At 39.4% G+C, this 19,671-nt stretch overlaps 1 protein-coding gene across 6 annotated transcripts in view; it reads left to right on the forward strand.

Moving 5' to 3' along the window:
- DMD (dystrophin) overlaps nucleotides 1-19,671 on the forward strand; it is a 2,236,200-nt gene that overhangs the window by 1,484,251 nt on the left and 732,278 nt on the right. For all 6 annotated transcript variants that reach the window (XM_082680764.1, XM_082680765.1, XM_082680763.1 and 3 more), the window contains 2 exons: nucleotides 1,163-1,264; nucleotides 12,360-12,468. In XM_082680764.1, coding sequence (XP_082536890.1) covers nucleotides 1,163-1,264; nucleotides 12,360-12,468 — 211 coding nt within the window. The remainder of the gene's footprint in view (nucleotides 1-1,162; nucleotides 1,265-12,359; nucleotides 12,469-19,671) is intronic.

A 19,671-nucleotide genomic window follows, 5' to 3' on the forward strand; every position in this document is an offset into this window, starting at 1 on the left:
CGGGAGGAAGAGGGATATGTGTTAATCAGGAGTTGCCATCTGGGGAAGATTGCCAGGCCCTGACTGACGCCTGACATTGATTAATCGATACTCCTTCCTAGTGTTTAACAAGTGTTACATCCAAAAAGTCTTCTGTAATATTTAACTTCACTTCCTTCAGCTTCAATTTACGCACGTTTCTTTTGTCCTCTCTTCAGGAGAGCAAGACAGCACCCAGTAGCAAAGCACTTTATATTCATATATCTGAAGAGGATGTTTTTTTCTTGTGTTGTGTTTTGTTTCGTTTTTTGGTCATACGGTCATGCTTCAATCTTCTCCAGACTAAGGAAAAACACATTTTTAAAGATAATTTAATCATTCCTCAAAAAGTCTGTTTAATTTGACTGCTTAATAATTAATAAGCCTTGATACTGTGCTTTAAGTGTTTACTTTTTGGAAAGAAAGTTAATAATTTTGACAATGATGTGGAAAGATTTATTTGGTTTCTATTTCAAAATAAAATTTTGGAACCAGAGTCCCGAGAAGAATCCTATTAAAATAAGAGGTTTGTGGAGTACAATGGACATTAGGATTACTGAGATTATTGAAGCTAACAATAGTATTTATCCATATTAATCATATTCATGGATCATACTTCTCATTATTGCATTCTACTTTTTGGAAAAATATAAAGTGTCTCTGTTTCTATATAATAGTATTATGACATAACTCAAGAAGATTCGGGGTAAATTTTTTAAACTTTGGTGTGTTTCACAAAGACCTCCATTTCTTTTTTTTTTTTTTTTTTTTTTTTTTTTTTTTTTTAGCGGTTCGCGGGCCTCTCACTGCTGTGGCCTCTCCCGTTGCGGAGCACAGGCTCCGGACGCGCAGGCTCAGCGGCCACGGCTCATGGACCAGCCGCTCCGCGGCATGTGGGATCCTCCCGGGCCGGGGCACGAACCCGTGTCCCCTGCATCGGCAGGCGGACTCTCAACCACTGCGCCACCAGGGAAGCCCAAAGACCTCCATTTCTTTTCTGTGCACTGAAAACTACTTTGTGCCCCTATGTACTGTACAGAAATTGATCTGCAATACATGTGGAGTCTCCAAGGGTATATTTAAATTTAGTAATTTTATTGCTAACTGTGAAGTTAATCTGCACTGTATGTGCTCTTTTCCCCAGGAAACTGAAGTAGCAGTTCAAGCTAAACAGCCGGATGTGGAAGGGATTTTGTCTAAAGGGCAGCATTTGTACAAGGAAAAACCAGCCACTCAGCCCGTGAAGGTAATGAAGCAACCTCTAGCAATATCCATTACCTCATAATGGGTTATGCTTCCCCTGTTGTACATTTGCCATTGACATGGTCTATTTATTATCGATGAAATAACTTGTAAAGAAATATTGGCCATCCTGCAATAGGAGAGGCAGAGCTATCTTTTTGATCAACATATCCTATTTATGTATTGTGATCTTAAGGCTATTAACGAGTCATTGCATTAAAGGACTCATTTCTGTCCTGGTGCGCTGCCATCAATACAAAAAGTACTCCCACCTTCAAGGTAGATTAAATTCTTTGAGGCTCTGTTGCTTCGCTTGCCAGCCTTGATGCTTTTCATATCATTTGGCTTAATTCAAATCAAGCTACTGCATCATACTGTCTGTCTCCAACAGCTGTAAAGAATCACAATATGGTCCATGACCTTTCTTTTCTCTGTTGCTCTTTCTTATGAAAGAGGAAAATCGGCATTCGGGCTTCAGTACTTTATTGGGTCAAGAATTTTTAGTGGAATGTCTTGTAATTGCTTCTCTCTTCGATAAAAAGCTGGCCAGGGAGAAAGCTTTCTACTTCTTTCTTTTCCCCACGTGCATTTTGAAGTCTAGGACACATTTATTCACAGGGCTGTTACATGAAAAGAGAAATGGGAAACCAGCTCAGTTTTCAAAAAATAGCTAATCAATGGCTTCCACTTGCTAATGAGAGTCCAGTGATAAATAGACGTTAGGTATAGGTCACCTTATTTTCTGTACCTGACCAAAATTATAATGGCTCCCATTATGATGAAGGTTCCCAAGAGCCTGTAATGGTGGCTGTTTATTGATCAGTCCTGGTTTCTCTAGCTACTGTTGCAGGCTGAGATTTAGTGGGCCTCACCCTCATGTTTAAAACTGCTCTAAAACAGTGCAGGTCAATGGTGGCTGTTTATTGATCAGTCCTGGTTTCTCTAGCTACTGTTGCAGGCTGAGATTTAGTGGGCCTCACCCTCATGTTTAAAACTGCTCTAAAACAGTGCAGGTCAATAACCTCATTATACAGAAGTAGTTTGTCCTTGCAAATAACACTGCCATGACTTACACTGTGTCGCTTCATTTCTAGAAGCTTGTTTGTTTTCCTTACAGTTTACAAGGGGCTTCTTCTTAGGTAAATTTGAAGTTTCAGCCTAAACGCAATGTCCAAACACCAGGTGGTGAAAGGCACAGATTTCCTCTGTAGATATCGATAGACATTTATACAGGAATACATTGTCCCCACTCCTAACATCCCCCCAAAATAATTTGCATCCAGTGTAGGCCTGGTATGATAATTTTCATAAAGTAGCAATGTGTACAGTATTTAGATTGGAGAGCTAGAAAAGGTCCGGAAAGCAGCAAATTTCAGGGTTTCTTTTGATGCTCTAGAGAAAGCCAGTCCCCAAGCAGACAGCTTTCTCGATTAACAGAGTGACTTTCATAGCAAGCAATGCGACAGACCAATGGACCATTTTGTAGGTCTGTTCTGCCTACTCTTGTTTGATCCTCAAAGACTTTATGCAGGATTTGGCATAATTGTTACAGATTACAGACATGCATTTCAATTGGCTTTTGCTTTAGTGCCTTTATTAAAAAACAGAGGGAAAGCCTTAATTGAAAGTCAACCAGAAAATTTTTGTTTTCATTGTATGTAAACAATCCAGGCAGTTGAAGCTAATTTATCATACCCTCAACTCCTGGGCCACTGTGAGATCTAATTTCTATTGTAGCATTAGTGACATAAGAGGGGAATTACCTTTCTGAAGTGAAAGAGAAAGCAAGGAGGTGTTAACGTCCTTCACTTTCATATCCCTTGAAACGACTGTGTAGAGACAGCCCTCTTCTTTCTTTTCTCTTTCCCTCCTTCCCCATGTCCTCTCAAATCAGTTCATGGGGGAGAAGCACAGCTTAAGTGAAAACTCATTCCTCCTCTACCATTTACCCCTCAAGTTTGGAGAGGAATCACCGTAACAGGTTCACAGTGGCAAAAGGGCAAGATTGATTTGGGAGATCAGGAGTGTGGAGAAATAGATTGTTCACGTGCAGCTTTTGATAAGGGCCATGACCTTGGACACACTTGAAGATTAGCTGGGGCTTGTGGTAGCCTAAAACTCTAGAGGCTAAAACACTACCTCATCGTTCAAAACCTGGAACCCAGCAATACAAGGTAGCAAGCTGTGGGGACTGTTTAAACCTCTGCGTGGATCAAAACCTTCTTTTTAAAGATTAGGGATGATTTTTCTAAAGGGTGAGCCATTGCTCTGATAGTACATAAACAAAGCCTGTTTTAGACTTTGACTTCATATATCAAAATTTAAAAATTTTGCCCTTCCTAATGCCTTTCCTCCTTAACTTTGAGATTTCTGACTCCGTAATAGAAGGGAAAAGCGTACAAGTAGCCTGCAGTACATTTTCATGATAGAAGTTTGTTTTTTGTCTTGGGGAGGAGGTACATTTAGAAACTGTAACAATTATAAAGAAGATGGTGATAGTCTTTAAAAAGAAAATGAAAATCCCTCATGGTGTGTATATAAGATCCAGTATCTAAATGGATAAGTAGTATGTCCACCACTTGCAGAGATTCTAGTTAAGGACACATCAGAAAATCATTCTGTTTCTTAGAAAATTGACTGTCTATTGGCACCTCCACATTCCGCATCAGACAAGCTGTCTGCTTACCTCCTACGCTCACCTCCCAAGCTGAGTCCTGTTTGGGAGCTGGGCTCATCCCTGTTCGGTTTTTTTCCCTTTTTCTTAACTTTATCAACTTCTCTAGGATTTATTTAATTTTCAAAGATGGTAAATTTTTAGTTTCTTTTTTTGTCATCCCTAACTAAACGTCTTCCTTATTTTCTTTGAGGATTTCCTGATAAAGATCAAACATATATTATGAAACGATTCTACTCATGACATAAATATAGCACTAGATCTCTAATGCAAAATTACTGGAAAAATCTTAGAATAATATGATTGAAGAAATAAGCATCTTTGTTTTGCTTTCTATCTCTTATCTCGCTCTCTCTCCCCCTACACACGCGCACACACTTTTATTTCATTTGATTTGTACATTGTTCCTTCATCTTAACTTCAGAAGTTGTTGAAGATTGGTTGGATAAGTTCAATAAATTGTTTAACGTTTTGATTAAGTTATACTTTTGGTAATAGTATTTTATGATAATACTGTTAATCATTTTAATGTGTTCCATTTTCCACAGAGTAATGAGTAGGTTCCTCAATAGCACCAAATTTAGCAGTTAAAAAGCAACAAAAACAACTTCCATCGGTAGCAACAATATCGACAGCCACAAAAAAAAAGCCATTTGTTATTCGATTTAAAAAAAGGTTAACTCTCTTTTGAACTTAAGCATTTAGATAACATTTTCTTCTATTTGTACTTATTCTTTAACTTAATTTGGAACACTGCTCTTTATGTTAAAAATTTTTAAATGTGTGTATATATTTTGAAATACTCATATCACCTTCCATTATTAGAACTGAGAACATTAACAGAATTTAAAATGTCTTAGTAACTTGGTAAAGTGATAAGATCACACCAGCTGTTTGCTTTGCTAACTTTTTAGATTAGCCAAAAAAAATCTTAACATGAATCTAATAATATATTTTATTACTGCTCTTGATTTTTTTTTTAACTATAAGAAAAAAATAAGGTATTTGGAGCTTTCTATATTTGGCCAAAGGGTTCCACCCCAACCTTTAACACAAAAATAATTACTGTAAACAAATGGTCAAGAGGCCAATTATAATCTTCCAGGCATCATTTCCCCCAATATAAGCTGCAAAATGACAGCATCATTAGTCATTTTCAATTATAGTCAGTCAAAACCAGGGATGTTTCATTTTCCCAGCTGTTTTGTTGTTAATTAACTAGATTAAGCTGGGTTTTTTCTCCTGAGTTTGTTCTACTGCCAACATCAACATCTTAACATTTCTAAAAACGTCTTTGGGTTTATTTATTTATTTTTTTGCCTGATAATTTAAAATATATCACTCACAACAGATGTGCATCTCAAAATTTGTATATGGTATAGCAGGTCAGGCGGTATCTTGTTGGTCAGATGTTGCCCAATTAGATATTACGGTTATAACAATATTTGGATTTTATAAATCATCTATCAGGCGTATGATCTCATTTACCTGGTGCAACTTTTTTTTTGGTAACATCAGAATCAATAGCAAGATAACAGATATGAGTTTGTCCCCCCAAATGAACAGATCCATTTTGACTGACTTATTTGATAAACACAATTTCCGTGTCAATGATAATAGAAGCAGTTCAGAGAAGAATTATAGAGCGTAACCGTATTAGAGAAATTTTATAATTTATTAATACATAAGTAGGAGAATTTCATTTTTTTAATGCAAATTAGCTTCACAACTGAGTAACAAGTCTTGACTATGAGAGGTTGAATAAATGGTAATCACTTATGCTTGAATATAAGGAGAACCCCACTTTCCCTCTGAGAAGATAAAATTTATAATAAATTTTTGAGCAACTGATAGAATCACTTAGGAATGTGGATGAGATTGTCAAATGCCTAATTATATTTAATTTCTTAATTGATTAGCACTTCCATATTTGAAATCTCACATTTTATAAAATAACACACTAATTAGGAACATTGCTTTTGGCACATTTGTATTTTATGGAAAGAGTTCATTCATAGATGTATATTCCAGAACTCTAGAGCTTACTGTCTTCCTTCTAAGTGATTTGCAGTATGGCAGTGTTTGGATCCCCGTATGGTGCTGTTAAACCTCTCTGTCCAAAGACAACTAGGACGATAACTATAATAAAAAAAATTAGGATTATTTAGCTTACTGTAGCAAAGGAGAAAGCCCTCAAGAGAGACTGTGGGGCATCTCAGTTAGAGGGCATTGGCAAGAGCTGGCTGAATGATTCTAAAGAGGAATTAGGGAGGAGGAAGCCATTTTGGAGTAGATGCTTTCAAGAAATGGAGTCAATGTGGTGATCAGGTATCTACCAGTTTTTATCTAGAAGGTGAAAGGATTAAAGCAGGGCAGAGCTGTCACTGTTAAAGAAGTAGCAGTGCCTCATATTCGTCATTTTTGTGGTGACAGAGTGGCCTTGTCTCTGTCTAGTTTATTTTCTGTGACTGTTTTGTTTTGTTTGTTTTTGCGGTACGCGGGCCTCTCACTGTTGTGGCTTTTCCCGTTGCGGAGCACAGGCTCCGGACGCGCAGGCCCAGCGGCCATGGCTCACGGGCCCAGCCGCTCCACGGCATGTGGGATCTTCCCGGACCGCGGCACGAACCCGCGTCCCCGGCATCGGCAGGCGGACTCTCAACCACTGAGCCACCAGGGAAGCCCTCTGTGACTGTTTTTTTATGTTCACTTGGGACCATCACACCTAGCTAACTGCCAGTTACCAGAAGGACCGTTTTTCACTTCTTCAGTGTTATCACTGGAATATTTATCCCTAACTTCGGTGCCCATTCCCAAAATATTAGGAGAGATAATCTTTTCATTTTTCGTAGATGTGAATTATTTACACCCCATCAGAATAACTTATTGTTTTGCTTTTTAAAATTATCTTTAAAAGACTTGTTTACAATGACCTTCACCAGTTGTGTGAGGTTATACCCTAGGAATAATTGCTACTGATTTATCAATTTTCTTCACTTCCTTGTTTTTTTTAATTAACCAATTCTGGCTGATGACTTATATAAGCATCCCAAATTCATATTTCTTGAGATTATTTCAGGCTACTGTGCAACTTTGTTGTTCAAAATAAAACAATTGAAACCCAAAAGACATTATAAGCTAATATGAACTGACTCTTTTGTGAGGAACTATTTTGGGGAAAAGTCTCGATTTAGACTTACTCAGTAGTTCATGCTGGAACTGGACAAGCATTTTAGAATTTTGAATTTCACCCCTGGTCCTCAGTTGTATTAATTGCATTTATAGAGACAGACATGGAGACATAGATGTTTCAATTACAATATTCACATGCACGTCTGTGTATATAAAGCCACAGGTGGATTCATTTATTTATGTAGCAGATATTAATATCATGCCAAACATTTGACACAAGAGAAAAATATAAGATTTTAAAATTTTAAAATCCCAAGTTCAGATAGTTTAGAATTATATTCCATTTTAAGTTTAAAAAGGAAACCTATATTCAGAAATAATTTTTCTTGTAATTTCTGCTCTTCATAAAGAAGAAATTTCACATTCTTTGATATAATAGTCTTAACATTTAATGACTAACTCCAAGTAAATTATATACAGCGGAAAACAATGCTCAGGTGCAAATGCCCGCTATAATGAAATTAGTTTTGCCCTTTTAAAAAATGATCTCAGGGGCTTCCCTGGTGGCCCAGTGGTTGAGAATCTGCCTGCTAATGCAGGGGACACGGGTTCGAGCCCTGGTCTGGGAAGATCCCACATGCCGCGGAGCGACTAGGCCCGTGAGCCACAACTACTGAGCCTGCGCGTCTGCAGCCTGTGCTCCGCAACAAGATAGGCCCGCGCACCGCGATGAAGAGTGGCCCCCCCCTTGCCACAACTAGAGAAAGCCCTCGCACAAAAACGAAGACCCAAAACAGCAAAAATAAATAAATTAATTAATTAAAAAAAAAAGTAAAGGTCAATAGTTAAAATTTAAAAAAAAATGATCTCAGAGTTCCTCCTTTTTGGTAAAACGAGTTTACTATGACTGTTGAGTTTTGAGCTCTTGTGAAGAAAGCCTGGGATCTGCAATTTGCTTAGCTATTCAAAGTTTGAAAACTCTAGAAATCTAATCAAGAGTAGAACTTGCTAACTATTATTCCACTAATTTTATATTTAAAGATGTTGGAATTTAGACATACATTTGATTCCCTTAAATTTGGTTAAAGGTTATTAACATGATTAGCAAATTACCTTTTACAGATTTTTATGAGCACAGCTTAAAGTTTATTATGTGAAGAACGCTGCATTAGCTGCTGCAGCCAAACATTGTTTGCTACCCAAAGGAACTTTACAGCCTAATAGAAAAGATGAGAGAATTAAAAATCTGGGCACATGCCAGAGAACCAAAAAGCAAAACCAAACCAAACAAAAAAGAACTTCCATAATATATAAATAATCAATTTCAACTCTACACCAGGTACTTGAAGAAGTTGTAAGGGTGTTTTTGTGACCAGCTGAATCAAAATCTATAGCCATTTTATGTGATGTTGTTTGCTAATAATTATGAAAGATTGGGAAACATACACTTCTGAGCTTCTTGCATTTTTGACACTTTGCAGTATCCTCAGATGTTTGTGGTACATTGGGGGTTACTACTTAATTTTTAAAATCTCTGCATCTGAAATTATATGGATATCTCATTTAACCATCTGGAAATAACAATGGGCAAGACAACATTCTGATAAATGAATAGACCATTCTAAGTTTTATGTATTAATAAAAGGGAATTGAATATATAAACATGTTATTTTCAGGATAGCCTAAACCAAATCTTTTAAGTGTTGAAATATTTTCATTTTAACTATTTTAATGAAAACTTCATTGACTGTCTTCTGTTCTGCTTCATTAAGCGGTGCATAATAGCTAACCAACAATTTTACAGTACTTTAGAGTTCACAGAGTTCTTTTCATGTAAAATATCTCATTTAGTTTCTCCAACAAAAGTATGGGTTAGGTGGTAGTGTTATATCCACGTTTCAAGGATGATGAATTTGAGTGACCTACCTGATTTGCCAGTGATCACACAACCAGTAGTAATGAGTTAGGACTGGAATCCAGGACTTCTGATTCTAAAACACAGTGTAATTTAAATTTTTCTTAATTTTCAGGGTCATCATTATAAGCATCGATTATTGTTCTATTTCATTGTACAGTTATTGATGCCAAAAACTTGGCCTCTATGCACTGGTGCCTCCTAATTGAATCTCGGAGACAGAGTTTGGGGTGAAGTAGAAAAGATTAGCTTTATTGCTTTGCCAGGCAAAGGGGGATACAGTGGGCTCATGCCCTTCAAAACTGTGTGTCCCAACCTGGGAGAATTTGGTGAGGAGTTTTATAGCAATGGGTCAAGGGCGGGGTTGCTGATAAGGATCTGGGTGTGTGCAGGGCCTGCATTCCTTTAATCTGGCCTCAGGGGGTCTACTGGTGAGCTTCTGCTGTTCTTGAGGTTATCAAACTGTGACCTTCTCTCTGGAATGAAGAATGCTTCATCAAAGAGTTAGCATCTTCCATTTGTTGGGGGTTTTAGTTCTGCCAAAGAGCTCAAAGATATTGTTATGTGTATCTTTTGAGGTGGAACCAGGATTCTGTCCCAAGGCTGCACTATTGTTTTTTGACTGCTCCTCCTTTGTCTCCACATCCCCTCCCTTCCCTGATTAGCAACTGTTCCAACCTGCCCTTTGGAACTCAAGTGAGGTCACGAAGGCTGAATGAAGCCTATTTCTTACAAACAAGAAATGGGGGACACAGAAAGACTTGTGTCCAGGAGCCCCGCCGGGTCCTGTTCAGTTACATTATGTGCATGGAATGTGAAGTTCAGTACTGATCACTGTTGCTTCAGTTGAGACCCAGATGAAGTAATTTTCTTTTAGAAGCCAGGTTGTAAGATAAATACTTTAAATATTAGAATCTAACTCAATGCAGTGAGATGCTTACACCATGAGAAGAAAGTGAAACCTAAGCCAACTGTAGAAACAGCAAATTCCCATCTCTCCTCACCCACTCACTATGGGGCCATATGCTTATTGAGCGGAAGAGTGGGCAGATCTCAGCAGTATGTAAATCAGTCTCTAATCTCCCTCTCCCTCTCCTGGCATATATAGGTGACTTCCTATAGGTTAAATGATGTATGATGAGACTTCACCATCTGCTGCACTCTTATCCCTTCAATAAGTGACCAAGATCATGACATTTTCTAGTTGTCTACTTTTACATTTATTGTCTCTTCCCTATTATCTATTGCTCTTTTGCATAGATAGATATATTCATTCACTAACCTTTGATAATATTTAATTCTCAGTGTTTAGCTTGATGTCAGAATGGAAAAATATCTTCTGCATGTCATGAGTTTCAGCGGTGGTTTTCCTTACTGATCAGAGACATTTTTTGTTTGCTTTTGGATTCAAGGCTTATGTTTTAATAAATGAAAAGAGTTATATTCATTGATGTGATAGTAAATGTTTAACAGCATTCACCCTGGGAGAAGAAATTAAAAGCCCTGATTTGACATGATCTCAGACACAATAGAATAAATAACCTTAAGAGCATAGATGATAGTTAAAATAGAAAGTGATGACTTTTTAGTATTTATTCCCGTGGCAGCTTTTCTTAAGTGGGATTCCTCAAGAAAATTAAGTCCTATAGAAAATGATTTAAGGACCTATTTTCTTTTTTTTTTTTTTTAAGAAGATGTTGGGGGTAGGAGTCTATTAATTAATTTATTTACTTTTGCTGTGTTGGGTCTTCGTTTCTGTGCGAGGGCTTTCTCTAGTTGTGGCAAGCGGGGGCCATTCTTCATCGCGCCGTGCGGGCCTCTCACTGTCGTGGCCTCTCTTGTTGCGGAGCACGGGCTTCAGACGCGCAGGCTCAGTAGTTGTGGCTCACAGGCCTAGTTGTTCCGCGGCATGTGGGATCCTCCCAGACCAGGGCTCGAACCCGTGTCCCCTGCATTGGCAGGCAGGTTCTCAACCACTGCGCCACCAGAGAAGCCCCCTATTTTCTTATTTTTGTCAAGGATGGTACATATCTAGTCCATTATAGATGCTTAGGTAACTTATTACTTATAATGGACACCTTAGGCCTTGGTCCTGGACAATCAGCATCAGCATCAACTGTACAATTGTTAGAAATGTGAATTCTTGGGCCCCACTCAAGACCTATTCAATCTAGAGCTCTGGGGCTGAGAGCCAGCAATCAGTGGCTTAACAAGACCTCCAGGTGATTCTGAGGGTCCCAAAGTATGCGAACCACTGCTCCAGCGTATTAGGATAAACTCTCCCCCCAATCCATTGAGAAAGTTTGCCCTACGACCTCTGAGTCCTCTGCTTCCAGTTAATGGGAAAGGAAAGGATGGGTGCAGAAACCTCACTCATTTTTTAGAAGTGTCGGCCTAGAACTGACAGATATTACCTCTGCTCCCATTCTACTGGCAGTAAGTAATCTTATGGTTACCCAGTGGTGCACTGGAAGCAGCTTGTATCTGCTCATGAGGGTCTATTAGCAAATTTTCAGGCATTTTGTGAGCTACTTGACATTCTCTTGGTAAAATTGGCTATAGTGGGAGTATTTACACCACAGAAATTAGAAAATACTAAAATCAGTTATTTTCCCCCAGAGAGCCAATTGTTAACATATACCAACACATCACAGACCATATAACGGGCTCGGCTGACTCTACTGGGAGCTCTGCAGCTATAATGACCTCAAAATGGTCCTGCTTTGAACCAAATTGGCTGAGCTTTTATACTCTCACCTTGATCAGTCCTTGAATGAGGGCTACCCTGGAAAGGGAATGCCCTGGGGCAAGGCAGATCTCTTCAGCTGAGACAGTCCCTAAAGGGACTGACAACTGAAGGATGTCTACTGAAATCTTCTTCACCATTTGGGACAAGAGTCCTTCCTTAAAGTACACTCTGAGAGGCTTATCCCCATGCGTACCACAGCCCCTCTCTCCAAGACTTGCTAATAGGATTGATCTGGGGTGAGTGAGGGCAGTAAGATATTTTTAATGTTCTCTGGAAAATTCTTGTGTGCAGCCACATTAGATACATTTTAAAAGAGTCAAGCCAGTTGCTGAGATGACACTGTTGTTTTGTTTATTTGTGTTGCTTTCAGTAATGTTTGCACTCTACTTCCTTTCAGTGAGATTGCATCTGGAGCAACAGCCTGTATGCAGCAAACAATTGATAAAAATTTGTAGTGTGGTTGGCTAAAATAATTAAAATACCTTTGAAAGGAATTCCACCCAGAAAATTTACTTTAGAAATAAAATACTATAGACATACAGTAATGTATTCACAAAATAAATTAATAACTTCATGAATTAAGTTACTTCAAGATGGTAATCAAATAAATAATGTGTGCTTTTCTATTAAAGAGGAAGTTAGAAGATCTGAGCTCAGAGTGGAAGGCGGTAACCCATTTACTTCAAGAGCTGAGGACAAAGTGGCCTGGCCCTACCCCTGGACTCACCACTACTGGAGCTCGTAAGTATGCTGGATCACATTCTCTGTGGCTGTAAACACTTGCTCAAAAGCACAACAGTGAGATGATTCCTGCGTAAAAGGGAAAATGTGTTGCAATTCTGAAAATAGGAATAAACTTGTATTATTTACTCTGCAAAATGTCTTAGAGTAGGTTCCTTAGAAATAGACTGATTCAAAGTATGGAATGACAAAAGTATATTGGGGTGTGTTCTCCAGGGATGCACCTACAATGAAGAAAGGTCCACGGCAGCGACAGCAGAAGGGGCTGAAGGGTGATTTGACTGCAGCAGAGGCCTCAGCCAGTTCCACAGGAGCCTTAGAGCTGGGCTGGCTCTGCAGAGCTGTTCTGAATTGCCTCCGTATTCCTGAACTAGGCAGTCATTGCCCAGGGGCTGCCCGCTGGGAGGAAAGGGAGATCTTAGAAGATTCTTCTGGGGCCAAAGGCAATTCCAAGTAAGGAATACCATCAACAACCAGTACTCACAGTAGCAGGGATGGGTGTGTTGTCCCTGAAGAAGGAATCAGGGTAGAGCCCCAGAGTAGCCTCCCAAACTAAATATGTGAGGATTCCATCTCAACAAATCCTATAACCTTTAGATAATCTTCTTCAAATATGCCTGCACAAATTCCTGAAACCACAGAAACACACACAGTCCTCCTAGCACTTCCCCCTTGTCCCATTTAAAAGCAATCTTAAGAGCTCTTCCATTTTTAGTTTAAGAAAAAGAAAAATGGACCGTGACTACCACAATTAGACTTGGGAGAGGAATGTTTCTACATTTAGCTATAGTCTTAACTTTTGTTTTTATTGCATATTTTCAGTCTATTTTATTTCACTTTCTATTCATTTGTTAGTAGAAGGTATGCATAAAATCTCATGGCAATGTTAAGGCTGGCTTTGAATCTCATGGGCAAGGAGCCAGAAAACTTCTCTGCTGTACCAATTCTATAATTAATTAAGCAGAACTAAAAAAAACATCCTTGGTTGTTTTTTTCTGTTACGGTTTTTTGCTTCCTTTTTTTTTTTTTTTTTTTTGGTCAATCTGGGACACCACAATTGCTATATCAGGGTTTATATTCAACTAATTATATCAGGTTTATTTCTTTTTACAACCTGTAATTTTTGGTTCCCTCAGCACATATGCACAGTTTGTCCCTATATAATCATTTATTGGTATTTGTTCTCTAGCTTTCTCCTGTAGATTCAGCCTCAGACTCTCTAACTCTGTAACGAGATTGGGTTCTGATGATTTGTTTGTAAGTTTGTTGAACTCTGAACATAATTATGGGTTTATGCCCCTATTTAAGCTACTATCACGTGGTCGGAAGGTTCCAGTGGCAGGGCACAGAAATCTGTTTAACCTGTAAAGTACCTAGATGTGACAGTAATATTTCTAACGCAGAATAGATTCAAAGTGCCAGTTTCAGTTTCCAGAAACATATTTAATTCATCCATTTAATAAATATTTATTGAGTAACTTCTATGTATTGAACATCATACTAGGTACTGAGGATGCAGCATAGAATAAGTTAAGGTCCCTCCCTTCATGAAACACATATAGTTGACCCTTGAACAGCATGGGTTTGAACTGTGTGGGTCCACTTATGTGCAGAACTTTTTCAATAGTAAGTCCTACAGCACTACATGATCCACAGTTGGTTGAATCTGTGCATGTGGACATGGATACAGAGAGCAGACTGTAAGTTATCCATGGATTTTCGACTGCAGTAAGTCAGCGGCGCTAACCTCAGTGTTGATCAAGGGTCAACTGTACTCTGATTGGAAGAGAAAGATGTTGAGCTAATAAAGAAGAAAACAGATACTATCTCGATATTGTTCAGAGTTGTATAGTCCACAGATTGATATCAAATGGACACTTGTTAGAAATGCAGAATCTCAGGCCTCACCTCAGACCCAGTGCATCAGAATCTGCATTTTAATAAGATCCCTAGGCGATTCGTTTGCACACTGAAGTTTGAGAAGCACAGTTATGGAGAACAAGAAAGCAGGGTAAGAGGAAAAGTGAGTGGGAATGAAGACATGATTGTCTGTAGTTGGGTCAGTGAAGCTTTTCTATTAAGAGAATGCTTAAGAACATGAGAAAGTTGGTGGAAGTCAGGAAGTAAGCCTGGATGTATATATCAAGGGGAGACTGTTCCAGGCAGAGAGAGAACAATCAGAGCAAAGGCCTTGATGTGGAGCAAGATGCGGGAATAGCAAGGAGACCAGTGAGGCCAGAGCAGAGGGAGAGGGGACACATGGCCAAAGCAGAGGGAAACTACATCTTTCATCTCTCCTCCCCTACTTCCTTCTCCCCCGACTAAGAGTCTCATCTGCCTCACTATTCCTTCCCTTCCCCCACTTCCTCCACATTGCCACCAGTAGGGAGAGTCTGAGAATGCCCTCAGCTCCAAGCCACTGGTGATAGCTGGTGGAGTTGGGGCCAGAGCTGGAGAAGAACTGAGGGAAAGAGGAACTTTCTCAAAAGCAAGGCCTTTCATTCCTTATAGCAAACTGACAAAGAGCTGGGCATAAAGTAAAAATGTTAAATGCACAAATGTTAAATACAAGTGAGCCAGGTCCAGAGCTGGGCACCAACATGTTACTAAACTCAGGTCTGGCTGCTCGCCACTTGAAAATCAATACCCGAAAGGCAGTTGTTGGTGGAAAGGAAAGTTGCTTTTAATCAGAAAGCCAGTAATCTGGGGAGAAGGTGGACTCATGTCCCCAAAAAGCAACGCTGAAGATTCTGCTCGGCCATGAAAGTTTTAAAGGGAAAAGGGGAAGTAATCTCAGTTAATAATTGGGATGGGGGTCAGAATCATTGCCATCCCCCACTGCATGCAGGCTTGTCGACTTCTTGTGATCTTTCTTTAGATGTTATCTTGTTCACACAGTTTGTTCACGAGATTGCTGAAAGGGAAGCTAGGGAAGAGATCTGGTCATCTGTTAATTACTTATTCTTCATTTCTACTTCTTTGATCTATGGAGAGAACGAACAGGTTAGGCAAGGTAGTGTGTGATCAAAAGATTTGGAAGGTGTGCTAGGGCCAGAGGTGAGTAGAGCATGACGGTGCCTGGTTTAAAGTTAGTGACAAGACACAAGGCACCTCCTGCAGAGAACTCTTTCCTGCAAAGCGCTCTTTCCTGCCAAAAGCTGCTTATAAAATCAAACATTCTTTTTTTCTTTAACATGGTGGTTTAAACATCAGAATTGAATTAAGAATGTTTAACTTTCTGGAAGTCAGAAATATAATCTGAAATAAATACAATATAAAAAGGGAAAATATAATTTGTAATACAGCTCTGATATATGATTATTATTTCATACACTATATTGTAATACAATATAACTTATCAATCATTGTAGTATTTTTTTTCCATTGCACTCCTACTGTTGTGCGAGCTGCTTTTACATATATGTCTTTATCCTCAAAATAATTGCCAAGTGTATATGGTTATACACAGTATTTTTAAGGTAAGGATCTCAAGGCTTGGAGGGAAAATAGTTAGATGAAGGCTACACAGCTGGGAGGAAAAAGAGCCAGGATTATAATCCAAGTGTGTCAGGCTCCAAAGCCCGTGTTTTGTTTTGTTTTGTTTTGTTTTGCTGTGCCTTGCACTATCTCTCTGTCCAAGAACCTAATGGAAATTCTAGATATGAAGGCAGCTAGCCAACAGTTAATGTTATTTAACTCAGTCTTAGATGTATGGGGAGTAAAAGTGAAATATGTTTCTCTGTCTTTTTCACTTAAGGTGTAGAAAAAATCAGTTTATTCTATTTGAATTTCTTAGAACCATAGAACTCTGAACCTAGAATAATCATTGAAAGTATCTAGTTGAATATATTTCTTCTGTATGTGTGGAAACTGAGGCCCAAGGGGCCTTTTTAAAAATACTAAACCAAGCTCCTTTATGACTGCTTACTTACATTATGTCATGTGATGAGGTGGTTCTGCCTGAGTTGTATAAATTATTTCAATTAGCAGGACGAATAGGCATGCTGGAAAGAAACTTTTTGCAGTTGTTGCTTAGATACCTAAGTGTATCAGTTTCCTATCTCTGTATAAAAACACCCCAAATGTAATGTCTTAAAACAAGTGTTATTACTTGCTCTTGATTTTGTGGGTCTGCAGTTGGGCTGTGAGCAACTTAATAGGTATTCTGAAGGTCTTACTAGGGGTCATTCATGTACATGCAGTTATCTGGCAACTCAACAGGAGCTAGATGGATTCACTTAAATATCTGACAGCTGGCTGTTGGCTGGAGAACCTTGGTACTTCACAAGGCCTGTCATCCTCCAATAGGCTGGACTGGGCTTCATTATATGGCATTCTCAGGGCATTGTTTCAAGAGGATGAGGGTGAAAGCTACAAGATGTCTTGATGCCTAGACTCTGTAATTCATACATCACTTCTGCTACATTCTATTGGTCGAGACAAGTTTTCAGTCCAGCCCACATTCAAGGGGCAGAGAAATAGATCTCCCCTTTTGAAGGGAGGAGCTGCAATGTCACCACAAAGGGATGGGCATACAGGGGTGGGAGGCTTTATTGTGGCCATCTTAACACCCAAACCGCTACATTGAAGAAAAAGGGGGAAAGCAGAGATCAAAGCGTTGGTCTATATGCAGTGTCCTATGTCAGTGACTCTCAGACTTTACCATCATCAAGATCACCCATTTCTTATTAAAGCACAGATTGTGGGGCTTCATTTCCAAAGTTCCTGATTCAGTAGATCTGGGGTGACGCTTGAGAATTTGCATCTATAAAAGGTCCCCAGATGGTGCTGATGCTGCTGGTCCTGGGACTGCACTTTAAGAACTACTGCCATAGGCCTATGGTGAGTGGGGAAGGAGTTCATCCCTGCTTCCTGCGAGCAACCTAGTGCGGAACCTGAGTGAGAGCCAGTGCTGTGGATGCCAAAGGGACCTCCACGTTATTTCAGGACCACCCGCCCCAGGACTTTGTAGCTTGGGAGTTCAAGTAGATGTACAGCACGCCTAGGCAGTATTTGCCTAGCAGAGCAGCTTAGAGACCTGTGGGGAGAATAGCCATGCTTATACAAAGCTCCCCTGGAGACTCTGATAAACGTTTAGGTAGGCAGGGCTTTGAATCAGACTGAAAGGCCTGCTTGGCAGATGGAGGCAAAGAGCCAACAAATCTGGTTGTAAATGTCAATGTGAATCCTTTCTTATCCACAAGCTGCTGGGTCTGGGAACATTCACATACCACAATACCCGATTTAGCATTTCCGAAAGAAATTGCATACAGAACATGCTTCATGTGAAGACTCCAAATCAGGATGTTGGAGTTCTTCAAATTTCCCAGGGTGATAAGTGTGAAATGAATGACCGTTGTATAAATAGACACATAGAAGTGCCAGTTAATAGAGGTTTCTAATTGATGAAACACTGGTAGAACCATCTCTTCCTGTAATTAATTTTGGAGAGAGCAAGTCTCAAGTGTAATTAGGAAAATGCTGCACTGGAGGTCAAGAAGCCTAAATTCTAATCTCAGCTGTGCTGCCAACTAGATAAGGGATCAACACACTCTTTTTGTAAAGAGCCAGATAGTAAATATTTTCAGTTTTGTGGGTCATGGGATCAACTTTGTCAGTGTATACTAAAAGCAGCCAAACCATAGACAATATGTAAATAAACAGCATGGCTGGGTTCCAATACCACTTTATTTACAGAAACCAGAAGGGGGCAGGTGGGAAAAAATTTGGCCCTTAGTGGCCTACCCATATCCCCTCGGCACTAGTCCTTCTTGTGAACCCTGAGGCTTCTAAAGGCAAGCACCTGGGGCTCTGCCCAGGCACTTTCTCTCGCCATAGGAGCAGCTCGCTCACTTGCAGAGCACGTTGCAAGTGCTGGGAAGGAGGCATCCCTAGAACAGTACTCACCCACTGATGGATAGAAGTGGATGCATAAATACTGTGCCCTCTTTATTCCTTGAGTAGGACAACTCCAGGGCGTGGTTCACACCAGACGTCTCCAGGGGGTTGAACCACAGTTGACCACAGTGATAACCTGTTTATTAGCATACCCTGTAGGGACTTCCTTCCCATTCCTATTCATCTCCTTACTCTTCCACCACAGCTTTCTGGTATCATCTACCAATTAAACTACTTGTAATTAAATCCTTGTCTTAGAGCCTACTTCTAGGTGAACCTAAATTAATACAAAAGGTCTTAGAATTACTGCCATGGTTTTACCTTTTAAATGAGTTTTGTTCTGATTCCCATTTTGTAGATGAGAAGACCAAGGGACAGAAAAGAGTAAAAATTTGTCCAAAGTTACAAAGCTAGTAAGTGGCAGAGTGGGTATTCAGAGTTTCATCTCTGTGATGCCAGAGCATATGCTGTTAATCGGAACACTATATCTCAAGCAGTGATTTATTTATCTCCATCTGAATTTTTGAAGGCTATACTTAAGTACCAAACACATATAAAATTATTTATACATTTATTAGTCAAACTTCACTTGCCTCTCTAGAGTTTAATAAAGCATCCCAAGGCTATTTCAGTAATACTTTAAATATCTAGGCAATTTGAGAAAAACATGAGGTTAATTGGAGCTTAAATATAATCTTGGCATACTATTTATTTGTTTGATTTAAATTGTGAGAAAACCATTTATTGTGAAAACGGCCTTCGTTTATCTGTAATGAGAGAAGAAGGAAGGAAGCTGTCAATTAGTTCTCACATTCTTACTCCTCCTTTGGGTCCCCATCCTTCTCAGAAACACAAGGAGGAGTGCCTCCCCTACCCCTTCCTGTTCTGCCTAGGTTTCCAACTGTTAATTCTGCTTCCGCTGAACCCTTAGGATAAGGCACATCAGTTTCAGCCAGGTCTTTCTCCGTCTCGTTAACAGCTGACTACTTTACTGAAAACACCTAGAACAAGGCTATACCATCATTGGTTTTATAATTAAAACCTCTAAACCTTAAAAACTTCCTGAAAGTCTAAGACACTAGGCGTAAGATTTTATATCAGAAAGTGAGGTCCCCTAATCAATTATGACAACAGGATAAGAAATGCATGTTTGACCCTCCCCAAGAGAGTTCAAAGCCCTGAGGACCTACAGAGAGCCTCCAGCTCTTGGCAGCAATAAACTAACTAGTTAATTAATTAACTAACTCATATTTGTATACATCAGTGAGGTGAGGGTGCTTGAAATATAATGAGATATGGTACACT

This window comes from Grampus griseus (genome assembly GCF_964374135.1).
Source record: "Grampus griseus genome assembly, chromosome: X".
NCBI classification, from domain to species: Eukaryota; Metazoa; Chordata; class Mammalia; order Artiodactyla; family Delphinidae; genus Grampus; species Grampus griseus.